This window comes from Homalodisca vitripennis, chromosome 2 (genome assembly GCF_021130785.1).
Source record: "Homalodisca vitripennis isolate AUS2020 chromosome 2, UT_GWSS_2.1, whole genome shotgun sequence".
NCBI classification, from domain to species: Eukaryota; Metazoa; Arthropoda; class Insecta; order Hemiptera; family Cicadellidae; genus Homalodisca; species Homalodisca vitripennis.
In genome coordinates this window covers 54,022,882-54,048,219 of record NC_060208.1, presented here as the reverse complement: position 1 = coordinate 54,048,219, position 25,338 = coordinate 54,022,882, and the positions used below count along the sequence as shown (strand labels likewise).

The 25,338-nt window shown below is 31.6% G+C and overlaps 1 protein-coding gene across 1 annotated transcript in view; it reads left to right on the top strand.

Annotated features, from left to right (window-relative positions):
• LOC124353958 (trinucleotide repeat-containing gene 18 protein) overlaps positions 1-23,834 on the top strand; it is a 139,821-nt gene extending 115,987 nt beyond the window's left edge. Inside the window, exons 19-28 of the mRNA XM_046804043.1 lie at positions 795-1,077; positions 2,950-3,149; positions 3,935-4,151; positions 6,808-6,902; positions 7,275-7,463; positions 10,975-11,143; positions 12,039-12,157; positions 17,221-17,415; positions 18,486-18,650; positions 20,618-23,834. Of these exons, the coding sequence (XP_046659999.1) occupies positions 795-1,077; positions 2,950-3,149; positions 3,935-4,151; positions 6,808-6,902; positions 7,275-7,463; positions 10,975-11,143; positions 12,039-12,157; positions 17,221-17,415; positions 18,486-18,650; positions 20,618-20,854 (1,869 nt within the window). The 3' untranslated portion in view covers positions 20,855-23,834. The remainder of the gene's footprint in view (positions 1-794; positions 1,078-2,949; positions 3,150-3,934; positions 4,152-6,807; positions 6,903-7,274; positions 7,464-10,974; positions 11,144-12,038; positions 12,158-17,220; positions 17,416-18,485; positions 18,651-20,617) is intronic.
• The last annotated feature ends 1,504 nt before the right edge of the window (positions 23,835-25,338 follow it).

Below are 25,338 nucleotides of genomic sequence, written 5' to 3'. Positions count from 1 at the left end.
AAGAACATTAAACTTTCTTTAGATGTTTGTGAAAGTTGTTGTTATTGGGTAATGTAAAAAACAATACAAACTTGTAACCCACAACGCCATATAAAATGCTCTTTTGTCGTAATTGGCTCAAAATTTGTTAGGAATCAGCACATACCAACCATGTCCTTTTAAAATCAGTTAGTTACTCACATAAACTGCTAGAACGTTCCACCTCCTTGACAGTTAATAACATCAACAAAGAACAGGTGAAGGTCAAAACACATGAGTAACACATCACCATAGCTGAAAATGAGTGTTGATATCAACAGTAGGTAAAGGTCATATCATTTAAGTAAAACCTTTACACAATTATACGTAATTATATATCTTATATATTCAAATACTTCCTATATATTTTACTTAAATAATTTAAATACTTTATGTTTTAGCTGTGTGACCTAATTAAAACTGTAAATAGAACACATTTGATATTACAATTGTGGAATTTAAATAATGAATTTTGAATATAATATAACAACGAATTAAAAATAACAAAAACCCTCTGTTTATCGAAAAAAACAACTTTAACTCGCTATGTGTATTTTAAATGATTGAATAGCAATAGGTTTTGTGGTTAAGGAAATATGGTTGGTGATAATATAAAGATTGTACGGAGTTGTTAACATGAGGATGATTGTAATAGGTATACATTTTTCTGAGATACTTAATTGGCTTATAATTATTGCTATTGTTCTATTGTCTCAGCTGAAAATGAGGCATCAGGTACGTAATAGTAGCAAGTGTTCATTGTTTATGGTGTTCAGGTGAAATCTTGGTGCGAAGATGAGGAGATGGAGTGGACATCGCAGCCACCACGGCGCCATTCTGTGCCCTCCCCTTCTCTTCCTTCCATTCCCTCCTCCACATCTCCTGCCAGACCCACAAAGAGTAAGAGCCTTCCCACGCCCACACCCCCACCTCCCCCCTTAGCCCATTCCACTCCTAAGTCGAGCAAGAAACCTATCATGGTACTGGCCAAAAAGCGACGAACCAATAGCATGGAGCAGACACCACAAAAAGCATCCCCTCAGCCACTGCATGTGCGAGGTACTGGAGAGATACAATTGTGGTAGTTTTATTACTTCTGTTTAAGATTTTTTCCCCTTTTCTCCGTAATACTTTTCCTATTAATTGTGTACAAATTATTTAGATTTAATTGATGTGTTTATTAGATACCTATTTGAATTTAATTGACATACAGTTTTTTTCCTTCTTTATTTGTGCTCAACCCTATACTTTCTAGACTTGAATACTTAAAAAATTGACTTGTTGTTAAAATTGAACTTAACAAAATGTCCTGAACGTGTGTCCTATCTCACCTCACGTGTATCTTGTTGTTAAGTATGACACAGCGAGACAAAATTAAAATTTGGAAGCTAGAGATCCTGATTCAGGGGACGAAATGTTAACTGGTAAGAGAGACAGAGGATCTGGTTCGGAGGCAAAAGTGTAATGTTTACGAAGAGATACAATTAAAATTAAAAATATCAGAGCAATTACATCCAAATATAGAATGACAGGTGAGACATGAGGTTTAAAGGGCGCCTTTGAGGATGGTCTGTCTGTGGATGGTTTCTTGGAGGGAACATTTTTGTACGGTTACGTTCTTTGTACAGAATCAAAGCCAAACGTGCCCTGATATTGTCTGTCTGTGGCTGTTGTCATGGCTTGACCTGCCATTTTGAGCATGTTCAGTGTATTATTTAACAATAATTTGTTGGTGAGATATAACACAGAGAGTGAAGTGAATAAAAAGGACAACGTTTAGAAACAAAACAACCACACAGATAATAAACAAATCTAAATAAAACATATTATCACTGTGGACAAGGAACTAGTGTAGTGTTAACAATTAAGCCATACTTGGTCATTCAGTCCTGGAACTTAAGGTAGCAAACTCTATTGATAATTACAATTCCAATTCGCAAAAATACTTTTCATCTGTACCAATGTAGAAGAAATGTATTAATCTACTTTCATAAATTTTGTTCTGTAGGCAAAATTACCAAATAAAGTAATGCTTAGTTTTAAGGGTAGTTGGAGACACAGTAACACAATGTTTATAAATTAACATGGTAAGACAATGCCACACCAACAGACTTCGCTGCGGTTGGGTGCAAAATTCAAATCTATAGCTCATTTCATTCTTGAGATGTCCTGTGAACATAGTATAGATAAACACAATCATATAAAAAAGGTGTTGGCACAAAACGCATCATAGAACTCATTCTTGTAGAAATGAACTTTCACGCGAAATTTAATATCTACATATGGAATGTTTTCAAAATATCTTGCTACATGATACATTCACACTTTTGTTCACTAGAATGGGTTTCATATCAGTGTTTAAATAATAAAAGCCTATATACCAAGTCACTATAAATGATGTATGTGTTGATAGTTACATGTGTTTAATATGTCACATTTTTGAATCTCTTATGGATGTATTGAGTTTGTTTACATATGTATTTATTCTGCTATTTTCTCTTTGTCATAATAGTTACGCATAAGACCAATGTAGTGATATTTACTAACACTCCAAATACGATGGAGTGTCACTCACCATCATTGAACCTAGAGTTCCTCAAATAGAAATGAAGCCTTATGCACAATGAAAAATGTATAGGTCAGTTCGTTCTCGAGTTATTGTGGGGACAGACAGAAACGAGATCAGCCTAACGAGTCATAGGCTTCATTAAGTTGGAACTTGGCGTGAACAGAGAAAAGTATAAAATCACAATGTAAAGTTAACAGTAATAAAATTGCAGCAATTTTACTGGCTGATAATGACTATAGAAGAAGAGACTTAGGATTTAAAATAATGTACTTATTTTAATTGTATCTATATTAGTGGTATATCTAGATATCGATACTATAGCTTGATCTGTTTGAGATGTGACCAGGATGAAATGTTTACAGGGGTTGGCAGTTGTCAGCTGACCAGTGATCATTTGTTACCTGCTGCGTTACCATGCAGAGTCCTGGTCAGTATGGGTGGATTATTCTACGCAGGCCAGTTGTCAGCCGTGCGACCTCCTGACCTCTATGGAGTTACTCTCGATGGAGAAAGAGGCCACCGCCCACATATACACTCTAGAGAGGAAATCCTCAGAGACTCGGTAAGAGGATGTTCTGGCATTTCAAAACTATTTCATTGATGAGGAGGCTTATATTCTTTATAGCATTTATGCCAAAAGCCACGTCGACTAAATATGTCAATTTGTTTGTTAATACAGACTGGGATAAAAATATTGGTTCCTCAATTTTAGTAATAAATTTTTATACATATCAAAGTAATAAAAAAGTTGAGTTAATAAGTGGTTCACTTTTTTACATGTTATAGCAGTTTGTATCAACATACAGATATAAAATAAATTAAATTAATAAACACATTTCATATTGTGATAGAAACAATAGTGACAAAAGAAAATTGTAAAGGCAAACAATTAATTAAAAATTGAATTATTTAACTAAATGTTTGTTTGTTTTCTGAATATGCTTGCAAAGCATTGTATACTGTGAAAGTGAAGCTGGTTTGTTAAATAAGTAGGTTATTCTATAATATCATATTTCACTGCTTTGGTAGTTTTAAAGTAACTTATCTGTGTTATTTCTTAGAATTATTTAAAAATGGTTTGGCCTTTTTCTTTTAACTGTTTGCTGGCAAAAAAGTGCTTGATTTTGAAAATAACAAAATGAAAAAGATTCCTTTATTACTTATGTCGGATATTGTATGAAAAATTCCATTGATAGATAGGACAATTCCAAGTCAATAACTTTATGCTAGGACTCGAGAGATCAGCAAGCTAATGATAATTCTAGTCAGCATAGGCATGATGACTGAAAACCCAATATGTGGATTGTGAGAGTGTTCAAACTTGATCACTTTATTTTATTGTTTCAGTTTCTCGAGGTATGTACCAAGACAGTGCCACCAGCTGGTACCAGGGTCTGTGCCTACTGGTCACAGCAGTACCGGTGTCTGTACCCGGGTACAGTCCCTATGCCAGCCACTGATGACAATGACAATAGATTTGTTTGTGTTGAATTTGATGATGGAGACAGTGGTCGAATAAATATAGACGACATCCGACTCCTCCCTCAGGACTATCCTGTTGTTGGTAAGTGTTAGTTCCAGTTGTACTCTTACACCCGTGACATATTTAGCAACACTACATTATAGCCACCAATGGTAAACCAGGCCAAGAAGCCAAAACAACACATTTTTTCATATAATGTAGATACAACATAGTAACAAAAATCAATTCTGTATGTTTCAACTTAGTTCTGTCTCTCAAGTTTAACAGTAAAACAAAAAAATTATTTTCGGAGTAGAATAAAATTATGAATAATATGTTAACTAGAACTGTTAGAAACTAATTTGTTAGGTACAAACAATCCTTGATATCAAAGTTTAAATGATTTTATGTGGATTCATGTACAGAAGAGATGTTTTATTTTTATTACTGGAGTAAGCTCTTGGTAAGTGTTATACAGGTTAAATAATTGCACATTGAGAAAGTCATACTTACAGTTGTAAGTCAGTAAACAATCAAAATTAAAGAAATACAGGAAATTAAATCCAAAACAAATATAATAAAACCGCTTAAAAATTAATGAATGTATAGAAATTGAAAACCATAATGAAAATATTCTTATACTACCACATTAGATTAACTTATTAATATACTGACAAATACATTCAAATTTTATAAAATAGTATAATATGACCCTGAACAAAATCAAATATTCAACATGAAATCAACTTTAAAATTATAGACCTAGGAAAATTCTTATTTAAATTTCTTAGTTCACAACTTTAAAAATAAACAGTATTCTTCAGCATAGTATAATTTTGTTTATTAAGTTTTAAACTAATAATTTATTGTTATTAAAATTAATTCTACCTTAAAAAAAATTCTTAGAGGCTATAAAGAAAGTTTTTCCAAATGCTAAAGATAAACATTTATTTTTAAATACTTTGAACAAATATTTATTAATTTTAGCCTCTAATTTATTGTAATGATATCACAGTATGACTGTTTTAAAGTTTTGGATAAACGGTGAACATTTACGGAACATTTAATGTTCTTAGTGCATGTATGCCTATATTATATGTTAAAATATCAAAATTATTTAAAACATCAACAACTAGACCATAAATATAAAACTTTGTTATTGTTTGTATTTTAGACTTTTAGAAACAAGTTTACATTGTTCTTTGGAATGTTCTCTATTAATTTTTCTTAAAGCTTTCTTTTGTAAAATTACAATTTAGGGCCGTTACCCTAAAAATCAATCCATATATTAAAATTGATTGAATATATGCAAATTAGGATGACCTTACAGAGGTTTTTGGAGTTACACTAGTTAAGATGACTAAAGATATAACATCTAAGTTGGTTTTTAACTTAGTCAATATGAGTTTCAATAAATACCTAAAAATTTACTAGCATTCACCAAGGGACTGTTTGAAACATATTTTAGGATGGCTAAAAAGCATATTTTGATTTTTTCATTCTTGAGTGAAAACAATTACAATCCGACCATTACAATCCAACCACAATTTTGCATCACACATGGACTCATTAGCCAATCTTTCCAGTCCATCAAGCTTATAATTTGTATAAATACCCACTTGTATGTTATTTGTTACCCTAGTAATTTCTGATTTACATCACTGTCTTTCAAGTAGCCTACTCCACATAGTAATGGGCAAATCCAGAATTTTCTAATCTTAAATCCAATTCTGAATCTTAAAAAATTTATTCCTGATCCTCAAAACTCCAATCCTAATAACTTTTTCAACTTAAGTATGATTTAAGCAAAATCACCACCAATCCAATTTCTGTAAATCTTAAGCCTTTGGAGACTGTTTGATAATATAAAAAGGAATTGAAGATTACCATTCCATTGTAAAGGGATTTGCAAAAGTTCAGAGATATAGTTATGTATTAAGAACAAAGTCTTATGCCCAACTCTATACTTTAATTTGATAGATTATAATATAGGCTTCTAGAATATATGCTTTAAATCTGAAAAAAATATAGACATACATCTGTATCGCTTATTAAACAAAACTTAAAATATTTGACAAATTTCAAACCAACCCTAGTCACGATAAAAAAATATTAAAATATAAACATTTATGTTATACAAGAAATATTTGTACAACTACAGAAATTGTTAAGTGAAAAAAAATCAGCTATCGACATCTGAGCTTACATGCACCAGAAGCGTGGGATTGCACAAACGTAAAACAAAGAAAATAAAAATTGCAAGGAAAATTTACTTACAAAGCACAATAATTTGTTAAATAGGTTATGTATCAACTGGTTTTCATAAATAAAATAAAGCAAAAACATGTTTCAGCCATCTGTAATTCGTGTAATACTAATCAGATGATGTCTACGAATAAACGCAGCAGACTAATGTCGCTGCACAAACATAAATATAAAAAATACTACATGCAAGCAAAATATTATTTACAAAAGTAAGATAATTATTTAATTAGGTTATGTATATATGGTTTTGAAAATTCAAAATATGGCAAACACATTTTAGCGTATCAGTAATCAGTAATTTTGTACTGTTGATTAGCTGACAATTAATGACATATGGTGGATTCCCACAGATTCGAATGTAGAATCCCATTGATCAATTCTAAAATCCGAATCTTTGTTAAACATTCTGGGGATTGACATTCAGGATTCAGTTCCAACACATTAATACTTGTACAATTATTTTTATTGATATCAATCTCATTGTCTGTTGTAGTATATGACCCCAACCCTTTACAATCATTAGGGAAGCGCAGGAGGCGCAACTCAGGAGCAAGCTGTGATAGTCAGACAAAGGACAAACCCATACAGGTATGTGTGTTATCAGCCGTTCTTTAAAATAACACATTTGTTGAACTTGTCCAGCAAATGCAAGTTAAAACATATCCTTTCCGGCTTAATAGGAAGCAAGGTAAACTTCACATGAAAGGAAGTAGAAAGTTATTACATTTAACTTTTTTAGTTCAATGTTAATACTCTTAAAAGTGACATGGATGAACTGATTGTCCTTGATGTGGAAGTTTGTATATTAGCTTCAGATTCTACATTTAATAACTTTCTATAAAATGAAGATAATGTTACTTCAGCAAAAAAAAAAAAAAAATAAATAAATAAAAAATTTTAAGATTATCAACTGTTTTGATGTTCATAATGAAAACATTTAATTACATATGTTTCTTTCAGCCTTTGGAAACAATTGTGGAACCAGAAGTTGAAGCAGATCCGGAACCAGAACCCGATCAAGAGCCTGAACCAGAACCGGCAGTACCGATCCAAGACGCACAGCCAATGTCTGAAGCTCCAACACCAATATCTGTGTCTCTACAAATTGAGCCAGTGACTGATGTAGATCCTGCAGTTCTCAGTGCCGAGGTTTGTGTGCTCTCTTCAATACTTTCATCATTCTTCCACTCTGTTCCTTTGATTTATTCTAATATCTTTTGGTATGCATGTTACAAAATCCTTTCTCATGCTTCAACTTTTCAGCCTGTTGCCATCTCCAATTAATGTAATCTTTCTCTTTATCATTATTTGATTTTTTCATTACAACATTATTTCAGTCTTTTAAACATTTAGGATGAAATTGACATTGTTTTCTTTGATTCCCTTCCATATTCATCTGTTCTTCGTTTTTCTTAACAACCTTAAACTTACAAACTTTGCAGGTTACTCACTGTTAGCACACTTCAGTAGAGGCAATCATAAGCTAGGGGGGGTAGCTATATACTTGGCAGACACTTCAAATATCAATGCAGAAGAGATTGATATATCTGACCATTGCTTGGAAGGCGAATGCGAATCTGCATTGGTCAAACTAAATGTAGTAAACCAATCAATCTACATAATAGGAATCTATCGACCACCAAGTGGATCAGTTAATCAAGCCATGGATATTCTATCAGAAATTCTCACTACAACGCATGCAGAAAACAAATCATTGGTAATAATGGGAGATGTCAATATCGACAGATTAAAATTAAACTCCGACAACAAGATCTTTGAAGAAGAATTACTTTCTTATGGAATAACAAGACTTCCCCTCCCAGCTACTCGAATAACGGCAACATCAAAGACCTCTATTGACTGCATTTGTACAGACATTCAACACGGCAATATGGACTATACAATAGTTGAAGCCGGAATATCGGACCACACAGGTCAAATATGCAGCCTTCCAACTACACTAGAAAATACCAGAAGAAACCCTAGTTCTTTTAACCGAAAATTTAATACAGAAAACCTTGACTGCTTCAAAAGTGAGCTTGTAAATGAGGACTGGAGTTGTGTACTCAAGGCTAACGATGCTGAAGAAGCTTACAACGAATTTTTAAAAGCTGTGACAAGAACTTTAGATTATGCATGCCCAAAGAAAAGAATCAGATTTAAACACAGTTCTAAGCCAAAATTAGTTTATGATGATGAGGCTAATCAGCTGAAAGGTGAATATCTTAAAGCTTTTTACAAGTATGAGATGACAAGAAATCCAAGTGACAAGGATACAATGGTATCTGCTAAAAGAAAATATGACAACAAACTCAGACATCTCAAACTAAACAGCACAGAAGAACTCATAAATAAATCAAGTAACAAATCAAACGCTCTTTGGAATGTCATCAATGCAGAAAAGCAATGTAAGAAAAAGCAGGACCACCTTACTCAATTAAAAGTGAATGGGAATATAGAAGAGGATCCGACACGCATTGCTAATCACCTTAACAAATATTTTGTGGAAATTGCTGACTCCACACTGAAAGAAAGTCGAAATCAGCTACACAACCCAGTTATTGTAACTCCTCTGAACAGTAACCAGAACTCAATTATCACCCCCCTTACTTTAACTCCAACTGATGAAAATGAAGTACTGAAGACAATAGCTACCCTTAAACCTACACTATCTTCTGGCATAGATGAAGTTCCAGCTAAAGCTATAAAACTCTGTGCGAATCAATTAGTAACACCATTGGTCTATATTATTAACAAATCATTCAGTTTAGGCCAATTTCCTTCTGCTCTCAAAATTTCAAAAATTTATCCGAAATTCAAACAAGGATCTACTACAGACCCAAAAAATTACAGACCTATTTCACTGGTTTCAACTTTCTCTAAAATAATAGAAAAAATTGCTCTAACAAGAATGTTGAATCACCTTGAAATGCATGATCTATTAACCAAAAAACCAACATGGTTTCCTTAAAGGAAAATCAACCATAAGTGCAATAACAGACATAGTTGAATCTATTACTGATCAACTGGAAGTAAACAACCTTGTTTCAACAGTGTTATTGGACTATAGCAAGGCATTCGACTGTTTGGGCCACGATCTAATACTGCAAAAACTGACTGGCTTGGGATTTCGAGGGAAGGCAAGAGACTGGGTAGCTAGCTATCTGAATGACCGTAGACAGTCTGTGGAGGTCCAAAAAACATTTATTGGCAGAAAATCTACATTCAGATCAAATGCACTACCAGTAAAAAGAGGAGTGCCCCAGGGCTCTGTTCTTGGTCCTTTCTTGTTTGTGCTTTTTACAAATGACTTTCCCAGTTTTATTAAAAATGACAACATAGAGGCAACAATGTATGCAGATGACACTACATTAATTATCAAAAGTAACAATTCACAAGACCTGGTCACAAACATTACCTAAGTAACAACTACTGACAAAGCACTTCAATATTGCCTCCAGAACGATTTAGCTATCAACCCTAAAAAGACGATACATATAAATTTTAGTCGCAGACAAGATGACATACCCGACATTCCTAACATCACTACTGACCAACAAGCAAGACTGCTAGGATTAACAATAGATGCAGATCTCTCATGGACTAGTCATGTGGATTTACTGAGTAAAAAGCTAAGCTCAGGAATCTATGTTATTAGAAGAGTGAAGTGGATAGGAGGTTGCTGCAGCTAAAGCAGCATACCATGCTCTAGTAGAATCCCACATCCGCTATGGGATAACTCTGTGGGGAGGGACATCTGAACAGAATCTAAACAGAATTCTTGTCCTCCAGAAAAAAGCAGTAAGGGCACTAGCTGACTTAAGCCCAACAGAGAGCTGCAGAGAAGCCTATAAATCGTTGAAGATCCTAACGGTCACAGCCATGTACATACATGCAGTGGTTGTGCATGGGGACCAACTGGGACTCCCTAGGGGTAAGGATATACACTCCTACAACACAAGAAGAGCTTTGGACTACCACCTTCCCTTGCACCATACCACCAAGTACACAAAAAAGCCATCTTATGCGGGGCAGAGATTCTACAACTCGCTGCCAGATTTCTTGAAACGCCTAAGAGGGAAAGATCTTCACAGACAACTACAAAGCTGGCTGATAGAGCAACCAATATATACAACTCAAGAATTTTTTGATTTGATTTGATCTGTAAAGCAAGAAACCTCAAGATCATAAACTTTGTAAAATTGACGCCATTACATTTCCTTGTGATTTTGTAAATAAAGAGATTCTGATTTCTAATTTCTGATTTTCTCCACTCTAGTGCAATCTTGTCTTTCCTCTTTTTTCAATCCATTATATAAATTTTAAAACGGATAGAAAATGATATTGTTTGTATTCTTTGAATAAAATATTCTGATTTATATTAACCCAAATCATCTTCTTGATCTTTCACTATATGGTCTCTTCTTTATATAGTTTTATATTATAGTCTTGGTTTTAGAATTGCCAAAATCCATCTTAAATACCATAATTTTGTTGATCTGACATTCTTTATAAATTGTCCTGATCTGTGTTTTTATCGTAATGTTCTATTAATTAGGCCGTCACTATGCCGGCTTCATACACAATAGTATGATATAATTTCAGTGAATTATTAATCTCCGAAAAAAGAGATAGTTTTATACTCCAAAATTTGTTACAGGCAGCAGAGAGAGAACGAAGGAGACAGAAGAAGAAACGTAAGGAAAAACTACGACGTATGGATAATGAGAAAAAGCACAGGCACAAACATAGGGACTGCCTGAAGTCCCATAGACATAAACACAAGCACCGGCATCACAGGCATAAGCACAGGCACTCCAAGAGTACCGGTGAGTATTCTCTTTTATTATGTGTGTTCTTTCAAGGGGCAATAATTCTAAAAGACAGCTAATATTCATTCTTTTACATATCACTTCATGTTTTCTCATAAATGATTGACAGAAATACATTAAAACAACCAGTGTTCACCATTATTCATAATTATATAAAAATAAAAAAAGTTTAGAATATTTTTGTGAACAACTTATTTACCACAGTATATGAATGTTGTAATAAAACTAAAAAGTACTAACACTATTGATATTTTATTCAACAGTAGGTTAAAAGTTATGTGTAAATAGAGATATGTTATTAACATCATATTTTGTCTCTTTTCACTCACTTCTGTCATGTGGAATAATCCTTGGAACCTTATCAACCAATTAACTTAAAGAGTTCATAATAATGACATTACATAATTATAATTGTTTTGTAAATCTTTATGTCACATATACAATAGTTTATGATTTGTATCCTCTCTTAAAAATTAACAATTAAATTACATGATTTTTCAAGTAAGTTTTTCCATATCCTTTAACTTATTAATAACCATATTAATAACTATCAAAAGTGCATACAAGTTGATCTGTGCTTTCATTAATAATAATCTATCAACTACTTTGAGGACCATATCTGTCAGAATGCTTGAGTATGGCATAGAACGGTTTACGATATATTCTGTGCTCTCATTAATAAAAATCTATCGACTCCTTGTGAGACCATATCTGTGTGCCATAAAATTGCTTTTTTTGTTTAAATTGATATGCAATAATGCATTTTATAATCTGAATTATTAGTCACTTTAAAAACCCAAACAATGAATCTGAGGGTAATCTTCTTGTTATTAGTTTACTCAGATGTGTCACCGTGGTCCTGAGGTGTAACTAAAAATCTGTTATTTTGTAGCTATGCTTGTGGAAAACAGCCATGTGGAGGAGAAAACTCCGTTGACGTTGGTTGTCCACACAAAACCTTCTTCCACAACGTCTGCGGGTCTTCCCATTCTATCCACTATTAAACTGAAGGTTAGCTTCAAACATCGAGCTATATTTATTCTATATACCTTAATATGCATGTAAGTTGTATAGGAGCAATATCAGAATATGAGTATCAGATGTATATTTTCTTGTTGGGTTGTGACAGTGGTAGTTGTGCTGACTTTGAGTAACCACAAAGTTTAGACCAATCTTACACTGTTGAGGTGGATATGCTAAAAATAAACTTATTTTAGTAAGCTAAAAGAAATGTCTTTTACATTTTCAGCTTTTGTTTATTGTCTGTCAAATATATGGCAAATAAAACCATTAACTTACTATTCATAAAACGTTCTTCTTTATAATTACGAAACTAACAGTGTTTTCGTGTGTTGAAGCATCATATGGTAATATTATTGTATGTGGTTTGTGAAATTCAGCTTTCTCTCTTAACCCTGGAACTGGCAGTTCAAAAACCTGTAGTAGCAGGTTGTTTGGGGACGTTTTGCAAACATTTATTCTAAATAATTTCCATACTCCAAGCTTTTAAGTTTGTATCATATAATGACGTTATATTTTGTTACATTCATTAAGGTCTGAAGACTGTTGGAGATGCACTAATACATTTTATATATTATTCATATAAATATTTTTTACATTACAGTAGGATCTTGCTAATCTGGCCCTAGTTAGTTCAGGCCCAGTAATGCATGATTACAGAAATTGATGGATTAGTGCAAGTAAGGTAAAACAAAACTGACATATGTATATTGTATTTAAATTTAAAATCTACATATTTTAACACTTCTATACAACCAATATAAAATAGTACATAGTGTTTTTAACAGTTTGAATAACATTCTGATCCATTTTTTACATTTGGGAGCAACAATAATGTGCAGATTTTACCATCTCCAGACTTGGAGTCCTCTTTATCGGCATGTCCATGGCAGTTATTAACAACCAATCCTTCCTTCCTTCTATCTTTCCTTTTTGGGAAAGTTCTGTTTTTTCAAAAAAACAATTTCACTGATGGAACAAACTATGAATGAAACTATTCAGTGAAAAGAGTTTTAGCCATCCATCCCCTAGTTTGGTTTGTGTATAAAACGGGCTAATTGACATCTTTAGAAGATTTATTGATTTGATGACAAGCATGTTCAACTTATGAGTACCTTTGGCATTACAGCACAGCAAACAATTTATTTTATATTTTCCCAATTTGCGACCAGAAGCAAGCAGTATCTTCGGTTCTATTATGAAATGGTTTTTTAGACAAAATGTGCCAAACTAAGCCACTATCATATGCGTTGTAGACTTGATCTGGGCATAGGCCCATTTCATCAACAGTTTGTTTAAATTTAGCAATTAAGAGCTGAACTGATTCCACATCACAAGAGTGTTTTTTACCCGTTAAGGTTAAAAAATCCTGTTCATCAAGGTAATAGGGTTAACGCCTTTTGGATTTCTCAGACCAACTGACACTTGAACAAGAATCATCTTTCTTCATAATTTTGTGGTAAAAGAACTTTGCTTTTTCTGTAAGAAAAAAAATTAGGGATACCTGAAACTTGAAAGCTGATTACTAGATGTGTCACATTGGTGCATGTCCAGATTGTAGAGACTGTACTGTACTTTGAAACTTGAGAAATAAAAAATTGAAATTATAAAATTCTTGAAGAACCGTGCCCAACAATTAATGAAGCTTTAAATTTATAATTCTAAAATAGACAAAATACAATAAATTTTCTGGTTTTAGAAAATATATAGTTTTATGGGGTTTGTAAAAAAAAAATGGAAGATATTTTACTAAAGTGGTATTCTAGAAAACAGTTAATGAGTAAAACCTACTGGTAAACATTCAACAATTTATGTGAATTTGAAGTAAAAGTAAACTATTACACATTTGTATATCACTCACACAGACAAACTATAGTTTTTGTAGTATTTCACCTATTTTCCAATAAAAATCAAAGTTGTGAGTCAATGGAAATCATGATGAATGCACATTCAAAGCAAACAAGAACAATTCAAGAGAAATTTCAGCTCAACTGATCAACTGTATATGCAAACGGATGTCCTACATTGAGAATAGGAATACAATAGCACAATAGCACTTAGTGATAAAAGAACAACTCTGTAATTCCAGTGGTACATAAATATCATTGCTAAACTCGATTTTAAATATAACCTAATCGTTTGATGGTGCCATGACTGCCACTACGGCAACGCTCTGTGTCATTAAAAATTAAACAACTGCCAGCTCGAGGATTCATAGAATAATGCATCTTTGAAGAAATATAAAAAATATAAAATAAAGTTAAAATTATTTAGACTTTATCTGCTAACAAAAAAAACTTGGGGCATTAGCAATATTTGAAACTGATAAAAATACATAGTAACAAATTAAATCAGTACTAATGAGTTTACTAACAATGTCTGTTTACAATATAAAGCTGCATTTTGGCTTATTAAGGTTTTTTGCACAGTTTGAAGACTTAGTAGAAACTCCCTAACCCTTTGAAGTATTTCTTGTGATCTGATAGTCGGATATAATATTGAAGAAACTTATACTATGTGTATCACAAATATCATAGAGGTTAGAAATGTATCAGTGTAAGATAAAAGTGGAAAGTAGCTTATAACAGTTAAAGTTCATTGATTCTTTTGGATTTTAGAAACAATCAAACATTTACTTACCTATTTTAAATCCCCAAAAATATTGTTATTGGTTACATTATGCAAATCACCAGCCTCAAAGTAATAATGTTATTTTGTAATTAAAATTACAATAAGATGTCACATAAAACTGAACAGTTTTATAGTTAAAATTATATGTAATTAAAACATATGGCACAGAAAAGCATGAATAGGTTATTTTGTACTTGTTATAAATACTGTTGATTTTGTACTGTACCAACTATAACCCTATTTTGTTTGATAAGATCCTTCCATAGGCCAGAGGCCTATGTAAACTGGCAAAATAAAAACTGAACTAATTGAAATATTTTTCATGATTTATAATAGCTGATTCATATAAATAAGAAGAAATATTATGAAAAGATTTTTCAAGTGTAAATAAAGATAGTATTTCATTTAACTTTATATAACAACTTCAGAAATGCTTCTTCACAAATACTGATTAGTGTCAAGTTAATCTAAAAACTAAACCTAATAAACATGTATGAAAGTAGATTAAGAATTGAATGTGGACTTTGGTGTTTATTCTTTAATTCTATATTTTTTTAATTAGATAAAAAATATGTAATTAAAAGTAAGTATAATTTTAATTTTAATTAATAAATAAATAAGGTCTGCATCTATATTTAAGTAAAAGAAGGTCCTTTATTCAGTAAAAATTCCCTACAAACCCTAGCAAATATATTCAATTTTAAGATGTTGAGTTTTCAAAAATAGAGGGACAGCCATGGATTTTATTATGTTGGATATGGGCGTAGTTCAAATTAATCATTGTCTAAACAGAACTGCAACGTGTAATGAACAAAATTTTGGTTTTTGTGGATTTCCGGATTTGAATTAACCAAAACTACAAAGTACTGGAGAATTGTAGAATTTATGATGGTATTGTCTCAACCCAAAAACTAAGTGCAAACTATAGTGTTAAGTTTGATTTTGAAAGCAGATTTGTACTCGTAGTATACAATTTGCTATGTGAAGTTTTTTTGTGTTGTAAAGTAGACCCTCGATTATTCATGGAATTGAACAGAGCGGATTATTCCTGATAAGCATACCATGGATGAGTATGTAAAATTGCTAAGAGTAGGTTCAAAACAGCTGTAAGTGGTTATATTAGCCAATAGTATTAATTCGTCTTTTAATTACGGTATCTTATCAATATTTAGAAAACTTTTTAAATTGCTTTAATATTTTCTAAGCACTTTCAGATGTAACATAAATTGTAGAGCATTCAAAAGTCTCTTTTTAAACGTAAAATGTTTGACTGCGGACATCAATAATCTGCAAAACGGATAAACTGCCCGAATCTAAACGATAGTTTGCAGCATATAATTTTTTCATTGTTTTAAATTCTTTATTATTTTTTCTCGAGTTTCAGCAGAAAATTAATGATTTAATAAAGTTGTGCACCATAATTTTAACACCTAATTTTATGTGACTGTTCTACAACTGTAGAAGATACAATTCTGGAATGTGACCTATGAAAATTTTCGATATATAATCCTATAACACTAGAGCACCAAATTAACTACACAATGTTGTTTGATTAGATTATCAGAATGTCTCACTATAAGCAAGATACTGAGAATTTTGTAGCTGTAACTGGTGACTCACAGAAATTCAAACTTTTTTCTTTGAAACGGGTATCCAAAAACATTTGAATTATTTTTTATACGTATGTGCATAAATTAGCTAATACGTTTCACAGTTTTCTCAAAATTTCTGTTGTATGCAGTCATTTTAGTTTGTTTTGGTGTTTTAATATTCTTGTATAACTGCACGTTTGCTTAAAAATTTTTCTTCTCTCTGGCAGATATCAATTTTCCGTATGTAAACAGAATCCATATCTCAAAGTCAGTGATTGCTCGAAAAGCAGCAGTTCGCGTCCTCAGTGCTGCTGTATTATTCGTTCTATTAGTTTTTATATCGTAGTGATGTGTGTGTTTTTTAGTACTGTAGTTAGGTGCTTCAGATGAGAACTACAGAAGAAAAATGTAAGTAGTGAATCACATTATACTACTTAAAAAGAGTTTTTATTCCTTAATTAGCACTTAAATTGTGTTTAATTAACGTGTAAATACTTTTTACGTAGTTATACGTCATGAAATTAAATCAATTAAACTATAAGTTATTATTTTTGGGTCATGATGACCTAAACAAATTCTTTAAGTAATTAACTTACCAACCCATTGGACTTTGGCGGTGATTGGTAGGCAAATTATTGGGAAGCTTCTCAGCAAAATGTCTAAAATAAATATTTAATTTTTGGGTGAAAAAATTTAGAATTTGCTACACACATTTTTTAGACTGCAAGCCATACTTTCCCTGTAGTTTTTATCAAATCACCACAATTTCCATTGGAAGATAAGTAAGAGTATTTGAACTCTGTCGCTAACAATGTACGATTCTGTTAACAGAAGGATAAAGACAAGAAAAAGATGCGGTCACGCGAAAGGCAGGGTAGTGTAGAGTCACGAAGCAAGATGGCTGCCTTTCTTCCTGCACGGCAACTTTGGCGGTGGGCCGGCAAGGGCTACAAGCGACCGGGAGCCAAGGGCCGTGCTCGCAAAGACTTCTACAAGTCCATCCAGCGAGGAAATGAGACAATATCGGTTAGTAGTTTGAGAGAAGTTTTAAAGTTGATTAATCAGTCTTTATCTATTGATTATTAGTGCATCTTGAAATCATTTGATGATTGCTGTGCCCTGAAGAATTTATTCATTGATAAGCATTGATGTCTGTTTGTGATTGATGGAACTTAATATCCTTGTTGATTGATATTGGACCTTTAATGTTAGATGAGAAATTAAGTTACTTGATAGAATGTTATGTTGACAAATGGTTTTGTTCATTTATTATTATTATTATGAGTTTTTTTACCTTTTTTGTCATTTCTATCTTTTTGATTATAAAATATGAATAATCAATACTAATTATTAAAATTATGATTAAGAAATTTTCAGTTGTTCTGTGTTAAATCAGAAAGTAAAAAATCATAAATTTGATAACTTCTTTATTATTTATGGTCCCTCTAATAACTCATTTAGGGTTTAGAAAACCTTCTTTTGCAACCATGTATGTAGTGTCTTCTAAATTAAATTAAGATTTTAACTTTCAGTTAACCTGAAAGCTTGCTGAGCATTTTTACTTCCACATATAATAGGCTTTTCTACCATAACTATTCTGTGAGCTGGCAGTTTATAGTTTTCTGCTCATTAGTTGTATTCAACCATTTCAATTTATTTATAAGATCCACAGTAATTTTTGAAGGATGAATGAATCATCAGAGTGGCTAGAATAACTTTGCGCTTATAAACCATAATATAATTAATTTGTGAGTGGAGTTCTCAATGTGTTTGTTCAATTTCAAGTATGGAAATGTCAATTTGTTTCTCATCAATTTCAATACTACAAAATATTGTTTACTTTTCAACTTATCCATTAATCCCATTATATTGTATCATTTATTAATATTTGTTAAATATTAAATAGACAGCCCAACAAACTCTTATCATTTAATTCTTGGACACATTTATGAAGAGCTCATTTGCAGAGAACTATTTTTCAAGCAGTTAATTTTGGTCTTCCAGTTTTACAAATTATCATGGTATTGTCAACATTCTGATAGTACCGGTGTGTGAAAGTGTGGTGTAGTTGCATAATCAGTACTGAATGTCGGCAGGTCGGAGACTGTGCAGTGTTTCTGTCCACGGGTCGACCGGACAGGCCTTACATCGGCCGAATAGAATCTATGTGGGAGTCATGGGCCGCCAGCATGGTAGTGAAAGTCAAGTGGTTTTACCATCCTGAGGAAACAGTTGGTTGTCCTGAAAAGCTTCCATACCCTGTGAGTACAATTTAAACACTCACCCTCTTAGCTAAAGTTCCAATTTTATTACACCAAAAAATTATGATTGGAATTGAAACATAAGAAGCTTAAGGTAATGTAAATTTTTATGGCTTGTTCTGTCAAAATTTTTTTAAATTCTGAAGAAAATATCAAGATTTGTTCTGAATTAATTGTTATATAGGCCATGATCAATATTTGTTTATTTATGTATTCCAAATTAAATTACAGTTAGTCATATCTTTTAGTTCCATTGTGAGCGATAACTCATGATAAATACAGTTCTGGTCTAGACAAGACCTGTATTGTTCTAACCTAGACTGTACAGCAACTAACTCTTTCTTATTATTACCCAGATTCATTACCTAAGTCTTATTGACCACCTTTATTTTCATGTACTCAAAACAGTTACCATTTTTCAATTGTTTCCTAATTGAGACTTCATTTAAGTTTTTGAATTGTGCTATGGCAAGTCATGCACACATTACTCGCATAACCTAACCATTTTAAGTTTTTGAATTGTGCTATGGCAAGTCATGTTAATTTCCCAAAAGATTTACAACAAATTAATAGGTCTAGTTAATAAGTATTCTGTAAATATTTTTAAAACTAGGCTATATAACTGGTTAATACAGAACCCATTTTATGAACTTTCAGAGTTTTTTAGTATTAATGATATATATTTCTAGATTGTCCAATTGCATATTCCAATTTGTTAATCTAGTGGTTTAAAGCTTTCATCTGTATACTGGAATTATGTTTTATTTAACATCAAATCTAAAATATATGTACATTATTTTTATATATTACAGTAATATCTCTTTTGACTATGCCACTTAGGTGTATTTATGACTTTGTCAATGCATTTTGCAAAATGACAATAAACATTATTCTATTCTATTCTATTCATGCACACATTACTCGTATAACCATTAACCATTTTAAACTAATTCATTGTCAGCTCTGTACAGTCAAGCAGAACAGCTATTGCTCACATTTTTTTAAATATCACTAATGTAAAAAAAAAAAAAAACTTAATACTTTTTATTTTATGAAGCCTTTCCACAGCTTTATTAGACACTTCAGTAAAAATACAAAGTATTAAGTATTGCTTTTGTTGGTTTTAGAGATATTTATCATTTTAATAACCAATGTGAGCTTTGTCTACAAGATTATATCTCACATGTAGGTCTGCTCATTATTTAGCAATGAACTTTCCAAGGTTTATTAGTACATAATCAAAAGCTTGAGTTAATGGTCAAGCAAGTCGTGTACATCTCATTATTATTGATTAATTTAATTGACATTACTATAAAATGAAACTATGATATTTGGTGGAATCTTTAATTTCAAGCCATTTAAAAAATGTAATGCACATCAACTAATTGAAGGACAGTTCTCAACTGGTCAATACTAACCAAAATCTGGCATTTAAGACAACTCACATTCATTTTGTTTGGAAAGGTCTGTGTAATTACAAATGTTGCTGCTAAATGGAGGTTATCATCTGTTCAGCAGAAGAACATTACAGGCTTATTTCGGCTAGGGCAAGATCTTTAAACAGAGTGTTTTATGACATTTTTTATTGTTTATTGAGAGTAGCAATCATATATTACAGAATTTACTTATTGGTTCAGTGTTTTATAGCCTTACAACACATTGTGAGTTCTCTTAATTTATTATTTAATTTCTGTTTATGAGTTACCATAATTTTATAACTTGTTAAACACACAATTTGAAAAACCACACTATTTTAATGTTGTACATTATAAATACATCAAGTGACCAGGAGAAGAGGTCTAACTGATAAAGATTTGGAAATACAATTTGTTGATTTTTCATGTTCCACCGTACTCATAAAAAGAATTATTTAAATTTAAAATTAAGTATCAAATTTGAATTAAAAATTGTATTGCATTGTTTGTAAATAAAACATTACTGAATTGTTGCTGTAATATGTTTGACAGGGAGCACTGTTTGAGTCACCCCACAATGATGAGAACGATGTGCAGACCATCTCACACAAATGTGAGGTGTTGCCATTGGAAACATACAAGTACCGGTTAAGCCTGGAGCCACACAGGCTGGCCACTATATATGACTATAATGACATATACTACTTGGCTGGCCACTACGACCCCACGACCACCTCCCTCCGGTTCGAACCCGGTGTCACAGATCAGTGCAATACCACCTGTACATAGATATATCTGTACTTGACAAAATAGAAAGCGGTCAGTGTTAGGGGAAGTGGACAGAAAACTTGAAAAGTTTCTATGTCCACTGTGGAAAATTAGTTTGTGATCAGTATTAGTTGTGATTTCTATCTGCTGTTTTGAAAACGTAACTGTTAAACAGTGCTCTTTGAAAAGCTATTGAATAGGATTATGATTAATAACAAAAACAAGATAAAATCAAAGGTGAGTTAGAGGGCAAAAACACAGGTGAGGGAGAAGGAAACAACAAATATAAAATTAATAGTGTCTTTAAATATAAATCTAATATGTTTTTATTATTTTCCTATTTTGTTGATTTGAGATAGTAATTTTTCTTCTCCAGTTATTTCTCTTTTTAAAGACACTTAATTTTTTCTGAAATTAAGTTCTATTGGAATACTTCACTATTCTATGTTCTATTTTCACTTCTATATAGATTAATGAACTTCATTTTAATATTCGTACTATTTTATTGTTTGTTTGTCCTTTAAAATTGTCTTCTCCTCCAACTCTTAAATTTTTTCATACTTTACTATTCAAGAGATTGAATTATACTGAGGATTAAAAATTTATGTCTAAATATATTAATTAAAATCCACTTTGTCGTTTCCTATCTCCTTGCCCTTTAATCCACCCTTCAAGTATAACTTCTAAATACCATAATCTTCCTTCCTCTTCCCCGTTTTCCAGATCTCGGTCTGGTTATGCCGGAAAGGGAATTATGATTGATTTGATCTCAACCAGCCAATGTATATACTGTATTGAAATTAAAAGTACTTTTTAAAAATTTCATTATAGTTTATACTTTATATTTTCAATACTGTATTGAAATTCATAAAAAATAATTTTAATTTCAAGTAATATAAATATGTTACCCTCTGAATTCCTTAGTACTGGCCGCTTTATATATATTTATATACATATGTAAATAGTTTTAAGTCTTCCTCCTTACATATATAGAGTTATATATTTTTAGCTTCTTGTTTTATTTTCTCTGTCCGATTTTTAACTTTATCACCCCTCCCTCCCCCCTTTTCTTGTGAAAAGTTGTGATGTGGCTGTGATTTCTTAACTGTTTGTTTTCCCCAACACGGGAAAACAGTGGATCGATTTTTTCCACAAGCTTTACACTGGAAAAACAATTTATTGAAAAGTGTTATTTTTTGGAAAGAAAATATTTTTATCTGTAAAATAATGTCTCATTGTGTAGGGATAAAAGAACGTTATTTTAATAACGTGGCGCAATTTTTCACAAGTGTTTTCTTTATTCCACCGACATATAATGTAGCAAAGACAAATATCCATCACAAAACTCTTCTAATATCACAGCTGTTCTTATTCCATAGTAGATATCGAAGTACCTGTTCTCATTGTAGTTGTTCTGTTGTCTGTTCACTCTTGTATTTTATGTGATGTTATAAATATGTTTTCTTGTATACGAGTTAAGGTGTTTAGTATTAAGCTGTACTTGCGCTTCTGGATAGGGAAACTGTAAGACATTGGATTAGGAGCGTCACAGTGACTTAAAGAGTGCCTCTTGGTTTTTCTTTCGTTATTTGATATTTTTGTACGCAAGCTGAGTATTTTTCATGATCTGAGTGAGTGAAAGAAGAGAGAGAGAGCGAGAGAGAGAAAGACAGGTTAACTTGTGTGTTTAATATATTGGAAGTTAACAAATTTCCAGTGTAAGTAAGGTTTATAATTTTCATTATGATGTGGAAAATGGAATTAATTCTTTGGTTATTATTTATATATTTGAGTGCCATATAGTCAGAGATGAGAGAATCAAATTGTTAGTAGGGGAAAGAGGTGAAACCTTATTTTAATCTATAACACGTTAATTTTTAGTCCTTTTTTTTGTAATGGAGGTTTTTCACCAATGTACAAATATTAAAATTTTAATTTTTTAATACAATAGTGAAAAAGTATTAGAACCTTAGCTGTATTTCTTACAATAATATTTTTTAGGAGTTCAACACAAATACTGCTAAGGTTATAATATTATTTCACTATTGTATTACAAAATAAAATTTTTTATAGTTGCACATTGGTGAAAAACCCTATTTGTAAAAATTGATTGAAAGCCTATTGAATATAAATATTAAGGTTTAAATTTATGATTTTTGTTGATGTTTAAAGTGCAATAATGGTGTATGCTGTGAGTAGGTCGGTTGTTTGTGTAAAGATACAGTTTTGTGATATGCAGGTAATATATTGTACATCTATTTTAGTATATGTTATATTATAGTGTTTCGGCTTTGTACATTACATCTGTTAGCAGCTCATTCTTTAATTTAGACAAAGAGAGTACCATTAAAGATTTGTATATTGTCCAAGAGTTTGTTAAACACATTGAAAGTATTTATTAATTTAGTAAGTTATTTAATTATAAAAATAGTCTGAAATATAATTTTGCCATAATTGGCTTTTTATAGAAAGGTTGGGTCTATTTAACTTTAGATTTACATTTTCATAAAATTTGTACTAGACTTGAATTTTTAGTTAAAAAGCATTTCGTGCAACAGTAGCACCAAATGCACGCAAAATCTTGGACAATTTCTTGTCAAATCAAAATAAGTGTATTTTTTAAAAAGTTTCTGACCAATAGCATACTTGTAGTATAACCTCGAATAACTTAAGATTCAAATTTCTGTTAGGCTAGTCCATTGTATACAGATACTTATTTTTAACAGTAAATTGCGCCCATTCTCCATTGCTTCTCAGTGTTAGTTTAATTAGGCTGTCGTCATGACGACACAGCACATTTTCTTCTATATGGAAATACGCTTATATTAATATGTAAATTAAGTAAAATGATTAAGACGGCAAGATGTTGCTTGCCAAACAGAAGAGGGCGACAAGAATATTTTTCCACATGACGCATTATTTAATCTAAAGTTTGTGAAAATAATTGTAGAGTGGAAAATATTTTTGTTTCAAAAGAATTAAATCAAAAGGTGCTATTCAACTGTGTTTAATTTACCCCAGAAGTTTATTTTCACATGAAATTTGCTCGATTTCTGTTTTTTCTGCTTATTCATCTTGAGCTCTAAAAGCTACATTAACCCTATCAGTGTGAAGCGCATGTCACATGCACTTAAGAAAAGCTGTGTGTCATGCAGAAGCAAATGTGGTTTTTGGTTATAAGTACTATTATTTTGGTGAGATATCTGGATGATGATTAGACCAATGTATTCAGGAAGTTCTAATAAAGATTTATATATGTATGTGTGCACGCACACAAACACGCGCACCCACACACGTATAAAACAAGTTTGATCGCTTTACAAAAATAAAATTTTGAAAGCTCGCCCAGTGGTCTGGAGGATTGACCTAATCATTTTTAACAATCACAGGGCTGATACAACATGAGTGGCACACCATTACTGAATGTTACCAAATACAAAAATTAATTTACTTTGTTCCAATAACCTTTACCACCAGCTCCAGTTTACTTCCTATTTTGTTTACAATAAATGTTCTACAAACTCCTTACATCGTGCTCAGTAAATTGCATAAAATATATTGTTCAGGAAAATTTAATAAACTCCTTTGATGGATCTAAATAGTAAAAAAAATCTCTTGAAGATGAAGAGTTAATGCATCGTAACAATTGTCAAGAAGGTATTTTGTGCTGTGGGGTTGGCAACTGTTTAAGAATGAAGCTGGAAGTAATTTCCTTTTCCAACAACCAGCGTCTAATCAGTTTGCTTGCAGATCTAGCCTACTTGATAATGTGAGTAACTTTTGTGAAGTGCAGTAAGTTCTTTTTTTTAGATAATATACCTCTAAGGAATACTTTCAGTAGTGTTGTGAAGTGTTTCATATTGAAATAGATAGTGAAAGTGCCATGTTTTAGTGTTGAAACCATTATTTACTTGTACAAAAACGTTAGTATTTTTTGTGAGCTCTAGGCCTATCTCTCCCAAAATGGAATGTTCATTTACTATGTTTCTTTAGATAAAGACATAATTTTATAATGATTTTTTTCATTATTTTTTATAATTTAGATTATATTTTATGCTTTAAAAAAAATATTAGTAGAATATTAAAGATCTAATCAGGCTATTATTCTTTTTGCTAAATATTTATGAATATGGAGTAAGCCTACACGTTTCTTACAATTTGGATTATGTTTTATGCTTTTTCAAAATTATTCGTAGAGGTCTTCATTTCATTAATTCTGTACCTTGGAGAGATATAATACTCTGTCTATTTTTCTAACTTTATAGGAGAGCAATATTAATCTTTTTTCAACAAGATATTTACTACAGCTATTTATTGAGCTTCTGTAATATTTTATTACAAAATTGTATTGAATCTTATTTACATCATTCACATCTTTTTCTTTATAAATTATTATTTCTATCAGTTTGTAACCCTTTCAATGGACATTGTGTTGTATACACAAGAAAGTCATTACATTGTAAAACTTAGTGTGGGGTATTTAATAATAAGCACAATATTATTTT